This window comes from Glycine max, chromosome 8 (assembly GCF_000004515.6).
Source record: "Glycine max cultivar Williams 82 chromosome 8, Glycine_max_v4.0, whole genome shotgun sequence".
NCBI lineage: Eukaryota > Viridiplantae > Streptophyta > Magnoliopsida > Fabales > Fabaceae > Glycine > Glycine max.
In genome coordinates this window covers 3,742,500-3,757,202 of record NC_038244.2, presented here as the reverse complement: position 1 = coordinate 3,757,202, position 14,703 = coordinate 3,742,500, and the positions used below count along the sequence as shown (strand labels likewise).

At 32.4% G+C, this 14,703-nt stretch overlaps 2 protein-coding genes across 2 annotated transcripts; both read left to right on the top strand.

Annotated features, from left to right (window-relative positions):
• Positions 1-187: 187 nt before the first annotated feature.
• Positions 188-928, top strand: LOC100816874 (40S ribosomal protein S16). The gene has a single exon (XM_003530884.5). The coding sequence runs from the start codon at positions 335-337 to the stop codon at positions 800-802; it is 468 nt and encodes a 155-aa protein (XP_003530932.1). The 5' UTR covers positions 188-334; the 3' UTR covers positions 803-928.
• A 4,452-nt stretch (positions 929-5,380) lies between these two features.
• LOC100816352 (mitochondrial import receptor subunit TOM40-1) lies at positions 5,381-11,419 on the top strand. Its single transcript, XM_003530883.5, has 11 exons — positions 5,381-5,736; positions 5,826-5,907; positions 5,998-6,100; positions 6,208-6,303; positions 6,632-6,682; positions 6,892-6,957; positions 9,082-9,183; positions 9,534-9,602; positions 9,682-9,765; positions 10,820-10,915; positions 11,072-11,419. The coding sequence occupies exons 1-11, from the start codon at positions 5,610-5,612 to the stop codon at positions 11,126-11,128; spliced, it is 933 nt and encodes a 310-aa protein (XP_003530931.1). The 5' UTR covers positions 5,381-5,609; the 3' UTR covers positions 11,129-11,419.
• Positions 11,420-14,703: the final 3,284 nt, after the last annotated feature.

Genomic DNA, 14,703 nt, shown 5'->3' with positions numbered 1-14,703 from the left:
TGTCACGTGTGCTGACAGACATCACGAATGACTATATTTTATATAATATATAGTTATAGATGATAATTTTTATAAAAATTAATCATAAAATTATTATTTCCATCAGAGAGAAAATTAAATTATTTTATTTATTTATTATTTATTAGTTATTATATTGACATGGCGTGGCGTAATTAGGAGTGGGCGATTTGGGAATTTCAGCAATATGAAAAACCCTAATTGGTGGGTGAAATATATATAGCTTGAGACGAGAGAATTAGAGATAGGCAGGCATCCATCGGCAGTTAGAGACAGAGAGAGAGAGAAACAAAACCCTAATTGGTGAGTGGCGAAAATGGCGCAGCCGGCGGCGGCAGCAGCAGCAACAGGAGCAGCAGTAATCGAGCAAGTGCAGTGCTTCGGGCGGAAGAAGACAGCGGTGGCAGTGACCTACTGCAAGCGTGGTCGAGGCCTCATCAAGATCAATGGCTGCCCGATCGAGCTGGTGGAGCCGGAGATCCTCCGTTTCAAGGCCTTCGAGCCAATCCTCCTCCTCGGCCGCCACCGCTTCGCCGGCGTGGACATGCGCATCAGAGTCAAGGGCGGCGGTCACACCTCCCAGATCTACGCCATCAGGCAGAGCATAGCCAAGGCCCTCGTTGCTTACTACCAGAAGTACGTAGACGAGCAGTCCAAGAAGGAGATCAAGGACATCCTCGTCAGGTACGACCGCACCCTCCTCGTCGCCGATCCCCGCCGCTGCGAGCCCAAGAAGTTCGGCGGTCGCGGTGCTCGCGCCAGGTTCCAGAAGTCCTACCGTTGATTTCCCCCCTTTTTTCATGTTATTCTTCATAACTTGTTAAAGTACTTTCTCCCTGTCTTATTTGTTTTGCGCTGAGTTAAGTTCAATCGGATTTTGCATACAGCTATATAATTATGCTTTAGTTAAGTTTGATTGCTTCTGCTTTTGTCTTAATTTTTGTTATTGGAATTAGTTTAATGTGTTTGGTTTAGTGCTTCTATTGCGGTGAAGCACTTCGTGCTTCTATACAATGAAGCAATCTGGTGCTTTGATTATTGTGACGCTGCTCAGAACCATGGTCGTGGATGCAACATATTAGGACAATATTTGTTGCAGTGGTCAGGGTTAGGTTAATTCGATTCAATCTGATTACAATTTTTTGCTATTTGGTCTTTACCTTGCTATCACCTCCATTGAAACCCCAGCTTCCCAAATGCCTATATTTCTAATCACACTAATGCACCAAGTATCATCAGCCCCAAACAGAGCACAGTAGGAGGGTAGGTATTTATAGTGTATCAACCTTCTCTCCTTTTGGCATATTTGTGTTCAAAGACAGATCTCCCTCACACTCACCCTCGTCTCTGTTTCTTTTGATGTTCCATCATCTAGAATCATGTTAAATATTTGGTTTCATTAAAGAATTTATTTTGGGTTTAAAATTAGTTTTATTGTGAACGTTCGTTGGCTTAATGATTTATGAATCTATTATAGGTTGTACGAGGGAATTATGGTTTGTATCAACTAATGCATTTTTTATTGTGAAGATTGTTAAGCTTCCTCGGATGTTGGTCCGTTTCATTTTAAATCAACTAATGCATTTCTTGTCGATAAATCAACAACGTTCTGCTTTCAACTTTCTGGCACGTAGGTCTGATTTTTAAAAATGCATACTCGAACACAAAGCATTAAATTGATTGTCAATCGAATTCCAAAAATAATCGATATTATAATTTTGTATAGTCTTTACATTCATATATATATATATATATATATATATATATATATTTGTAAATAAATCTTCAAATGTGAAAAAAAAACTGAAATAAAAATAAAATACACAAGAGAATAAATGCGGTAATAAATTGCAAGAAATGTAAAAGGACAAATTGAAGAATATAAATGCTAGAAAACTGATATTCGGCGACTAGGTGTTACAACAATTTTGTGCAAATGTGTTTCAACCAAGAAAAAAATGACCACTTTATTTATAGACTGGTAGGGCATATTTGTTTATCTGCTAGTATGGACTATATAACAAATTCTAACATTTGACTTGATCTTGACTTCAAAAATTACTAATAATTGTTGTGTGATGTGATCTTCTCAATATTTTCACTCAAATTTCTTAACGTCTTTCACTTAATAAATAAATCGTTTTGAGATAATAAAAAACAGAATAAAAAACGTCAGTCATAAAAAATAGGTAGTAAAAATTATCCGGCTGACGATCTAACAAACTACTATGGGTGGGTTTATATATATATATATATAATGATCGCACTCAGGTTTGATGATTTCATGCAAATTACGATAAATTTCATCACTAGACCCCAGTGATTTTACTAGTGTGGCGTGAGTTAAATGCAATAAAATAAAAACTTACTTTTTATGTATGTTAAATGCAATAAAATACCAACATACTTTGACGCAATTAATAGATAGTTGGACCTTTTTATGTATGTTAATTGCAGTTTGATTTTTGGTCCGTGTATGAAAAAAGAAATAGAAAGTAGCAGTAAAACGCACTTTATTAATCGTATGCATTGAAGAGATTATTCTCCGATCATTAGTTGAGATATCCTTTATACACACAAAAGAAAACCAAGATGTTGAGTTTACTTTGTTTTGACAATTTTAATATGAAATTATTTATGGTGTGTCACGGGCATTTAAGAAAAAGGTCAAAAAAAAAATTAGGGAAACAAGCTTATATTATATCATGGAAAAATAAGAAAGTGTTCAATACAAGTAGGACTAAAATAAAAAATTTGTGCACAAAAGATTTAAATGCTCTAGTCAAGCTATGAGCTACTTGATTGATTTGCCTACTCAGAAACTGAATACTACAGCTATGAAGATCAGATAATTTTTTAGCTCAATGAAAATGCTTTGAGTGGATGGCATCAGGACTTATAATGTTTCAATGATTATATTGGTGAGTTCAAGGTCTGAGATCCAATTTGTTGCAGATAGGACAGCATAGGATTCTGCTTCTTGAGGTGTTGGAAATCCTTGGAAACATAAAGATATAGCTGAGATGAGATACCCTTTAGAGTCCCGGATACAGGCAGCGAAACCGAATTCTTTTTCTTCCTGGAATGTAGCGTCCACACTAAATTTCATAAAGCTCGGTGGTTGTTTTTCTCCCACACTGTCGAGTCATGCTGCTGCTGCGGAGGTAATGCACGTGTTGGTTTGGCTCGAATTATTAATGCTATAACTCGGGTTAATTCTATAGTTTATATTATTGTGATTTTTAATATATATTTTAAAATTATAAAATAATCTATTTATTATGATACTAAATTTGAGTATATAAAAATATGTTGGGATGACATGTGTCAGATTAGACTCATCATTTGGTGACTCATAATAATATGATTTGATTATAAATTACATTTAAATATTGATATATTTATTGATTATTAAAAAAATAATTCAATTAAACGGTATGAAATATGCAATATTTTTTATAACTCAAGCTTTATAATTGTGTTTTTTTATACTTCAAGTCTTTTTTATGAGTTATACTATATTAAAAAATATGTTTTTAAATTCAATTTATTCTAAAATGTTAAAAAATAATGTGGTTTTAGTATATCTTTAGATATTAATTTTGTAGTGATTAAATTTACAATAAGAAAATTTTAAATATATTTTCATATATTAATTTTTAATAATTACTTTTTTGATAAAAAGTTTTGAATGTATTTATTTGAAAATGTATTATAATTAATTAATGAAAAAATTATTAGTATTACTGAATTTGTCTTTTTTTAGTTAATTATAAGTAATCCAACAATTAAATGTTTAATTCTAATTATTTCAAATCATTTATATGTAATTAAGATTGTTCATATTTTTCTTTTGATCATTTATTAATTATTTAAATTGAATTAGTTTCCATTTTAAATTTCAAATGTATTATTTATCAATACCTTTAAATGCTTTGCTTTCTTTCTTCTTTTCACTGTCTAACTTTTATGGTTTTTCTTTTGTTTTATCTCTTTCAATTTGCACTTTTTTTGTATTATTTTCTAATGTTTTTATTTTTAGTTTCACAAGTGTGACAAAGTGTGTTCTCCTCCTGTAACAATTTCTCTCATTTTCCATTTCTTACATCATACTTCAAAGAAAAATGTTTTATACAACATCTTCTAGTGTAATTTTAAAATTGATCTCCTTTGTTGGTGTTGTTTCAAAAATTGTGGGCATAATGCGATAAATGATTAAATGTGTATGTATAAAAACAAAATGGATGATTATAGTTATTAATGACAAAAATTATCTGTGAATCATCAATTTTTGTTTGATCCATCTTTTGATTTGGATTTGCGCTCAAATTTATTACTGATTAAAAAAGTTAATTTAATGGGTATTTGTGTTTAAGGGTAAAAATATTCAATTTTTCCTCTACTTGCACATTAAGGGGCCATGTTAGATAATAATCCACCCTTAGGAATACCTAGCATTTAAATTATTTGAATGAATTTAATTATATATAAGTTAAGTTGTTATAATATAATTTTAGTATAAATATAAGAATTCAAAATTATTTATTTTAGTATAAATATATGTTTTAAAAATATTTATTTTAGTATAATAATATACTTATTTTTTTTAAATATATGCAAGCACACACACATGCACAGATATAAAAACATGTATATAAATATATATATTTAAAATAAAAAAGATATTAAAATTGTAATAATATAAGAATTTGTAAATTTTAAATCTAAAATCCATGCTTGCCAATGATTATTATACTATATAGAGAGAGGTCATGCATCTAAGAAGTCAATGAGAATTTTAAAAAAAAAAATATTATTATAATTTTAATCTGTGGTTGTGATATTGTCACAATTCTTGATCTTATAGAAAATCATGAAAAGTAAAAATATAATTGATGTGGCCACAATTACAACAAGTCAAAAAAAGTTTATACTGTGACATCAATTGCGACTGCCAACTACAACTTAAAACCATAATTATCATATGAACAAAAATAAAATATGAGAGAAATGAAATGTGCAATTGAATAAATGATAAAAAATACTAAGTGGGCTGAAAAAAGAACAAAGTATAAGAATTAAATCAGGCAGTTTAAAATAAAAATTTGGCAATGGCTGAAAAATTAAAAACAACAAATTTAAATTATAAAAAGAAGGGACAAAAAATAACAACACTATATAAATACTTATATTATTTTTTTCAAAGTCATATATGTCTGCGTAATGTCTTATAGTACCCTTTTAATTCGTATAAATGTGCATTCAAAAAAAAAATATTTTTTCATCAAATAAGACTAATTAATTAATTGAAAACTAGGTATTTTCCAAAGTTAGTACCAACAAAAAACATCTAAACTAAGTATTTGATAAAGTGATTGGGGTAAACGGTGAATACGATATTCTGGGAGAAGCCCGCTTGGTACGGGTCGGGTCCATGTGTAAGCCGCAAGGAAGGTGTGTTATGTATAAGCATAGGAGAAAAGTAAACTAGGGTTTTAGCAGTGGAAGCTTTGTTGAGAAGGAAGGGGTTTTAGAATAGAACTCCACATTTTTAAGATTTGATTTGTTTTTCTCTTCTCTTCTCATCATCAATGGCGACCCTCATTCCTCCCCCTCCTCCCCCTCCTCCTCCTCCTGCCGCCGCCGCCGACCCCAAGGTCGATTACTTGAACCTCCCATGTCCAATTCCCTTCGAAGAGCTCCATCGCGAAGCTATGAGTAAGTCAGCTCTTCTATTCCTTCAATCGCTTCCATTTTCGTCTTGTACTACCACTATCTCACATTTTAATTTCTTTCTTTTTCGACAGTGTCTTTGAAGCCAGATCTTTTTGAGGGCATGCGTTTTGATTTCACCAAGATGCTCAATCAGAAGTTCTCCCTCAATCACAGGTACCTTTATGTTTTCTTTCTATTTTTTTATTTTATGAAATTCAATTGTTTAAAGTTCTTCTGTTTATTAATTTGTTGTTGTCTGATCAGCGTGTTGATGGGACCTACTGAGGTTCCTTCTCAGTCCACGGAGACTATTAAGATTCCAACTGCTCACTATGAGTTTGGCTCAACCTTCATTGATCACCCTAGGGTAACTTGGACTTCATTTAAATGCCCTTTCAGTTTGTGTGTGTGTGTTTTTTTTCTTTATATATATATATAGCGTGCGTTTTCAATGATGCTGCTGCTGCTCTGCAGTTGTTGCTCTGGGGGAGAATTTTGACTGATGGGAGGCTCAATGCCAGAGTCAAGTGTGATTTGTCCGAAAATCTCACTTTTAAAGCCAATGCTCAGGTATGTATATGTGTGCCCATTATGAGTAATGTTGCCTGACTGCCTTCAATTTTCTTATGTTTCACACCATTGGTTTTCTGCTACTTCTTTGATTAGTTAGTATATATGTTGTACTGTTTTGTGGTTTCTACTTTTGACTGGTTCCACTTACAACTTATTGGTACCAGAAAAAGTAAGTAGAAGTGCCATGGAATGTCCATTCTATTTATTTGTGCAGTATGTGGTTTATGGTGTTCCCTTATCCCTTCCCATTCCCATGCTCGTTTTCTGTTGTGCTTCCCTTGCCTCTTTTACTCACCATAATTCGTTTTCTTGTCTGCTTGTACAGCTCACAAATGAGCCGCATATGTCTCATGCGATGATCAACTTTGATTACAAGGTTAACTACTTTACTATTTCTCAACCACATCATGCAATGCCCCCCCTCCTCTCCTAGTCATGTTTTTGTATGTTCTTTCTATTAAATTTTGAATTTTGTTAGACGTATACTGCATTGGAGTTTCTTAATGGAAGTTTCACTTACTATCCATACAAACACTCTTCAAGTTTTATTCCTGTTTTATAATTTCATTATATTATATTTTTCAGGGAAAAGACTATAGAACCCAATTTCAACTTGGTAATGGAGCCTTGCTAGGAGCAAGTTATATTCAGGTATGGGATCTGCATGCATTTTGCAGTATTTTTTTTATCTGGCAAATATGTTTGAATGATCTGTTGTGAATTGTTTTATGCTGTCAGAGCTTATAATTTGAATGATCTGTTGTGAATTGTTTTGTCTTGTGATGTCAATATTCTGATAAGTTGCTCTGCAGTGTATTCATTTATTGAAGCATTAACATTATTCCTTAATTCAAGTAATCTTTGAGATATATCAGAGTAGAGTTTTACTCTGTAATCTGATTATGTTTAATCACTTTACTTTTACAGTTGCTGGTTAGGTTCTGTCAGTTGTATATAGCTGTACAAGAGAATGCCTAAAGACTAAGAGTTAGTTACAGAGTACAGCTGTCACACAACAGACAGCCTAACTGACAACATTAAAAGTACAGTGGTTACACATATTACATAGTAAAACTCTATTCTAATAAAGGTAGATAATTGATGGTTAATGATATTTTTAAATGAATAATAGTTTGGCTACATGTGCCTGATGGGAACCATATCTTACTGTTGCTACCTTTTAGGTAAATAAATTATCATTTATCGGGCTGATTGATTGGTTTTGGCTTATTTGAGGTTGTGTGAAAGCATAGTTTTAAAGTGCGCAGAATCATGCCACCATCATGCTGTCACATAGTAGCTCTGCTTGCCAACATGGAGCAGAATTGAGCTGTGACTGTAGTGCCACTAATTGCAGCTGATTTTGCAGCCACTCCTCCATTTGTGCCGTCGCTGGACAGGCTCTGTGACTTGTGACTTGCTCCACTGCTGGTCATCCTTCGTTCTGCAACATCCAGCAAGGCAAAATGGTTGGTGAGGAGGTGGCGGCTGATGGGAGAAAGAAGCTAGTTATTTTTTCTTGGATGAGAGGGGTTGATGAATGATGCGAGAAACTAGAAAGAGGTTATATTATTATAATAGTATAAGGTACTCGTATGGTGGGCGTTTTAGATGCTCTGCATCTTGTATATCACCAGTAGTACTTCTGGTACTGCTGTGTTTTTATGCTTAATATAACATATCTTTTGCCTTTCAAAAAAAAAAAATAGTATAAGGTACTCTATAATATTTTAAAATGTAGAAAAATACTAATACATAATTTTATATTATATATTTGAGATAAATATATAACATAATGATAATAATATATAAATAGAAAAATGTAATAATTAAACAAAATTTTATAATAGTAAGAAATATATTTAGCATAGTGGCTATTCCATTATCCCACTAATCACTATAGTATTTTTGTGGGCGGCTGCTCTGCATGTGTGAAAGGCAATCTGTCATCAGCATTTTCTATTAGTGAAGTGCATCAGCATTAGCTGAACTAGGTTCTTCTGGTTTAGATATATAATTTCATTCAGTTCCTGTGGACACTATATGCTTCCTTGGAAATAGTTTTGCTGATCAATTTTTTTTTTGGGAGATGGGGGGAGGTGGTTTATGTTTAGTGACCTCTTCCCTTGTGCTTTTTCGTTGCCACAGCCCCTTCCCCTTCCCCTTCTTCCATTTGCTATCAAATGTTCTCAGAAGGGAGATGCAGTGCTTAGCTGCTGGGGTCTTAGGGTTATAGCAAACAAAACAAAAGGGTTAGGGTTGGGGAATTGAGCCAATGGGCCCAAATTTTTATCAAGTGTTTTTTTCTCTTGTTTTCTTCTTGGTTATCTTTTTGTGTCTGATTTTGTGTTTAAAGCATGATATAGTAAACTAAAATAGTTATGATAAATTTCAGAGTAACAGCTGTCCTGCTAGAGTTTTTGGGGTTGGCCACTCTGCGCCGCCATCCCAGATTTTAAACCCTGATTAATATTAATATTTGACAGTTGTGGAAGTTAGCTCATCTATTTGTTTCTTTAGTTTAATTGATTGATTGTTGTGAGGTACATTTGTTATTATGATCAGTTTTTTTCCTGCTACCTTGGATTTATGCATTATTGTTGTGTTGTTATTATGTCAGTTTGCTAAATGAGGTCTGCTTTAGAGTATATTCTTCTAAAAAATTGTTGAGCATTACTCTTGATTTCCCTTAATAGCCTGCTACTTGATGTGGTACAATTGATGGATGTATGTGAGCTCATATAAATTATTACTGAAAACATCGTCTTTCTGTAGAGTGTGACACAGCATTTATCATTGGGTGGGGAGGTATTTTGGGCCGGTCAGCATCGGAAGTCTGGTATTGGTTATGCTGCTCGCTACAACACTGATAAATCGGTATGAAGGCTTAAGACTTACTCCTACATACATTATTGGCTGCATGCCCCTTGATCCCTCCCTCTTTTTATATTTCCTATTAATCTTTCTTATTTATTTATCTATTAATTTCTGTGTTGATATTGGCTGGACAGTTCTTCCTGGTATTATTTTGCTGCTTTACCCACCAATTATAATAATTTCGTTTTTCTAACCTACCTGGATATACATGTGCACAAAATATTAAGAGGATATAGTATGTTTTTGATTTGTCCATTGCTTACGATGTTTTATCTTATTCTTTTTTTCTGTGATTCCTTTTCCCTTTTTGATTACTACTAAAATCTTTCTATTTGTTCACCTTCATCCAGGTTGCTACCGGGCAAGTTGCTAGCACTGGAATGGTTCTTCTAAGCTATGTTCAGAAGGTATCTGAGAAGGTGAGTTGATAATGACATAGTAGATTTTATGTTGTTTTCAATTGAACTTTTTATTTCTTATACAAAATGTTCCTTTCAGGTTTCTCTAGCATCTGAGTTTATGTGCAACTACTTGTCAAGAGATGTCACAGCTAGCTTTGGTTACGACTACATCCTTAGACAGGTAGTTTTCTCTTTCATGAATTCAATCATGGATTGGAATTTGGAACTGATACATATATATCAGTCCTTTTTGTCCATTGGTTATAATAGAGCTTTCTTGTTCATCTATATCAGTGCATTGGGGGGAAAAATTGTCAATTATCAACCCCTGCATCACATCTAGATACCTTTTCAAGTTTCACTTCTCTCGTTGTTCACCTCTATTTAACTTCAGACATATTAACTCCATCAAAACTTTCAAACTTAATGTAATGCTCACTTCATTCTCCAATAGACGGGAGACAAAAATACCACTGGTTCAAGTGGCCAGTAGCAGTATGTAGTGCACTAAATGTGTAACTTTCCACATTGTAATTTTACTCATCTTTTCATACTATCCTTAGTCCTTTTTCTCATCTTCAAATATGTACTACAGAACCAAATCCAAACATTCTTTACTGTTTTATCATTCTTTAGCATTAATAATTTTTATCTGGTAAGATAGTCCTGCTTTTTTTGGGTGTCTGCCATGGGTGAAAATTTGAGAAATAGCTACAGTCTTGAACTATTAATGTTTTCTAGTACACATGTGGTGTGTAGAACATAGCTAATTTTTCAACTTTCAATTGATACAAATATTTTGGCAATATGCCAAATAGCTTTTTCTTTTGAAGAACCAAGGAACAGTGTGTTTATCCTTGGGCTATTTTAATGAGCCCAAAGTTTTTGTGTATTTTTTTAATCGTAATGGGGATTTAGTACTATTTTCTGTTACAAGGAAAGGAAAAAGATGAACTAAATTTTGACAATATGCTGAAAAATAAACTGGCCTACCCCTGATTACTTTCAATCAGACGGGATAAGAAATTGAAAGAAAAAAAGTGTGGATGCTCTCTCCTCGTTGAAGGTGTGATTAGAATCACAAAAGTAAAAACATGCGTCCATTACAAGAAATCATGTGGATTACTATGTGGTTATTTTGGATTAGCGATTTCATTTCTTGGCTGTAAAGCCATTTAAAATCCTGCTTCTGAACTTTGATAATAATGATGCACATCCTGTCTTGGCTATTGTAGTGCCGCCTTAGGGGAAAGATTGACTCCAATGGCTGTGTTGCTGCTTTTTTGGAGGAGCGGTTAAATATGGGTCTGAATTTTATTCTTTCTGCAGAGGTCAGGCATTTTCCTTTTATTTTTTTCCACTGCTATTTTTATTGAGTAGGGATGTGTGTAGTATGCATGAAAATCTAGTTTGGTGGGGATGTTGAATTAGGTTGATCGGCTTTTGCATTTTTGCCCTGACATGGTTTGCATATGTATTCATTGCAGCTTGACCACAGGAAAAAAGACTACAAATTTGGGTTTGGTTTGACCGTTGGAGAATGAATAAGCCGGACTAGAGCTGTGTTTTCATTGCTGTAGCCAGCTTAGCAAGCTTTCTTGCATCCTTTTCCTTGTTGGAGATTTTTCTTAACGAAAAAGAAAAGAGGAAATATCGTTTGTGTCGGGAAACACACTATTTACAATCCACAAGTAGCTGCAGAATTTTCAGTAGTCATCAATTTATTTGGAACTTAGCCGAAAAAACTTTATTTATTTGGATCTATTGCCCTGTTTTCCCTTGCGGGGGATGTAGAGTGATATCAGTTTAATGCATATTGTGAGATTCAATTTCAATAATGTTTCTAGTGCTCGAGTATCTATCCATGTCCTATACTTTTAAATGACCCATGCATGGGACCATCGCAGCAATAATGCCTTGGTGCGCTATTTTTTCTGGCTGAATTCAATGCATAATTTAGCGATAGATTGGGATTTAGATCTCTGTTACTCGCAAAAATAAGAGTCTTATGCAAGAGAGAAATTATTTTGGAGACTCGACATTTTTTTACGCAGTGTTAATTAACTGAATACAAAAGCGCTGTGTTTTTCAAAATTGCAACTTATTTTTCAGTAAAATAATAATAATAGGATCAATCTGCCAACTCAGTTGATCTAAACATTTGTAGCTCGTAGTACCTGCTTGTTTTCTTCTATAATTCGTTGGCCTATCCAAACTCAGATCAAGGAGGGTCACCCACTCCAACATTTTTCAATTTGTTGGCCTACCAAAAACAATAGATCGAAAAGGGAAATATAAAATAGTTTGTTATTATCGTTAATTTTATTTCAACTTTAATGTTTTGCAAGATTTGAATCCTCTTAAGGAACAGTATATGATATTGTTGATTATGATTAGTTGTAAGATTGAAAATGAGTTGAGTTAAATCTACTTTGATTTGACTCAAGTTTGATATAAATTCTTTTTAAGTTTTCAACTTAATTTAAACTCTGCAAAAAATTAATTCAATTCATTAGTTTGATTCGATTTAAATTATTTTATATTTATTTATTTCATAAAAAATATGAATTAAAAATAATATTCTATTAATTCATGAATCAAATGAGTTAAATTATATATAATTAAATTTTAATTAATTTATTTAATGAATTCAATTTTTAATTTAAATTTAGCTCACTTAATTAAAAAACCGAGTTCAACAAATTACCCCATTGTCCAGAGGCTCTTCGCTATGCGAAGGTATGGGGGAGGGATGTTGTACGCAACCTTACCTTTGCATATGCAAAGAGGCTGTTTCCGGATTCGAACCCATGACCAACAAGTCATCAAGGCACAATTCTGCACCAGGGCTCGCCCTCAACAAATTAATAATTAAATCTAAATTTCAAATTATGTTCCAATTGATTTAATTTATCGTCTATCTTAGTTAAAAAGATATGATGATGTTGATTATATTTGTATTTTTTTTTATCATGATCATATCAAGCACGTAAAGTGAATCGAAAGTCTGGTAATATCATTTCTTCGTAAAGTCTTTGTTTTCAACACTTTGAAGTTTCAACAGTTGAGTTATTATAACACTAATTTTCCTACAATTAAGAGTGCGGATCTTCTCACATTTGTACTTTGACCGCTATGTATTTTTAATGAAATCTTCAATCCTTGCACTACAAGATTACTTAGTCACCATAAAAACTACAAGAGTACTTCAATTATTAAAAGCAACAAAATAATAAGTAGGAAACTTGTTAATTTGGAAGCGATAACTATATAATTTTGTATTTTAATAAATTTTGATTAGTAATAGAAAAAATATGCATTAAAAAAATGTGTTACTAGTAGTTGATTGAATGAAAAACCTTTTCGGTAGCAAAAACTAAAAAAGAAAGTTTTGAAAGCCTCGATACTTGGAGGCAGACCCAGAATGGTATTATCCGACAAAGCTTTCAATTGATCTTGGACATACTGGGAAACTGAAGCCATACCGTTTTGACCCACAGATCGTGCAAAAAGTTGCAGACCAATACTTTTAATTTTTGTATTAAATTAATTTAATACAATATGCTATAGATGTTTTCCACTTGTCTTTTAGTTTTAGGCCATGCCTTTAATTTTCTCTGTTAATAATAGCATAAATTTGAAAATAGATAGAGGCCTCACACCTAACATAACAAAAACAAAAGCAGAAATAAAATGAATGTCAGGGCTTCTGAATATTTCAGAAAACACCCCCTTTTCATCTAACATTTTCTCCCTGTTCCCATCCACCCAATTTAAAGCAGCACTCAAATTAATCAATATTTGAAAGCAACAGCTTTGTGTACGAAATCTAGTTGTCTTCATGCAATTGCAAACACTATAATGTATTAAACAAATATGCGAAACACAAACAAGATAAAGGTCGGTGGGGGCCGGGGCACCTCAATTTAGATCGCTTTCAAACTAAGCATTTCAAATTGTATTCACATGCACCTTTTTAACTAAGTTCAAAATTCTTTTAAAGAGAATAAGTAAAGGTGCAGCTATTTTTGAACTTTAATAAATTAACTTCATAAAACACTCTTGATTTGAGATAAAATAATTTATTTTTTTAACTACCAATTACATAAATAATTTTATTTTCATATTAATTCTTATTTTTAACAATTTTTTTTACTATTTTCTATAAAAAAAAATCTTTAAAAATACAAATAAGATAACATTTTTATGAGTAAATAGTATACATACGGGTAATTTTTAAGATTTTTATAATCAATTACAAAATTTTATGTATAGTAAATTTATTGATTTTTATAATAATTATGTTAAGGTATATCTGATTTAGAAAAAAAAATGTAGAAGAAAGAAAAGGGAATTAAAGGAAAGTAGAAATTACGATGAATGTTTAGGTTGTTTAGTAAAAGGGAAAGTGAATATATATATATATATATATATATAATAAAAAGGATAAAAATATTGACAATTTGATCATTTAACCGAAAATAACTCTCCTTCCTTCAAATTTCCACCCACTTTTGGATGGATAATATGTACACATACGTGGGTCTCACTTCTATTCTTTATTTCTCTCACTTTATATAATACTCCAAACGGATTAAACGAATTTAAAAACTCTAGTTTGTGTTTTGCCTCGTTCTTTTCTTCCTAAATTCCTTTGCCTTATTAACGATGATTTTTTTTATTAGTAGTTAATATAAAGATAAACCCTTGCATAGAAATGAAAGTCTCTTCATAATAATGATAATAATAAAGAAAAAAAAACACTGAAAAGACTTTCACTTCTCAATTAAGTAAAGTCTTCCGGGTGCTCAAACTAGAAAGTTTATCGGCTGAATTTAATTCTCAAATTTGCATTGTTTAAGATTTTAGTTTTTAATTCATTATGTCGTGGGGACATCAAATCTTTGTTACCCTATTCGCTTAACGACCTTATGAATTTTGACGTCCTTCCTGCCTGCCACATTGAAGGGGAGGAAATATTATGGACACACGTTTCTTGCTTGTCCTTTGTGGGGGACATGCCTGATTATTAAAAAAAAAAATATCAAGGTTTAAAGCATATTTCCATGCTTATCATTTCTACTAATTTCAGCTTTGCTTTTAATTTTTTTTTCCTAAT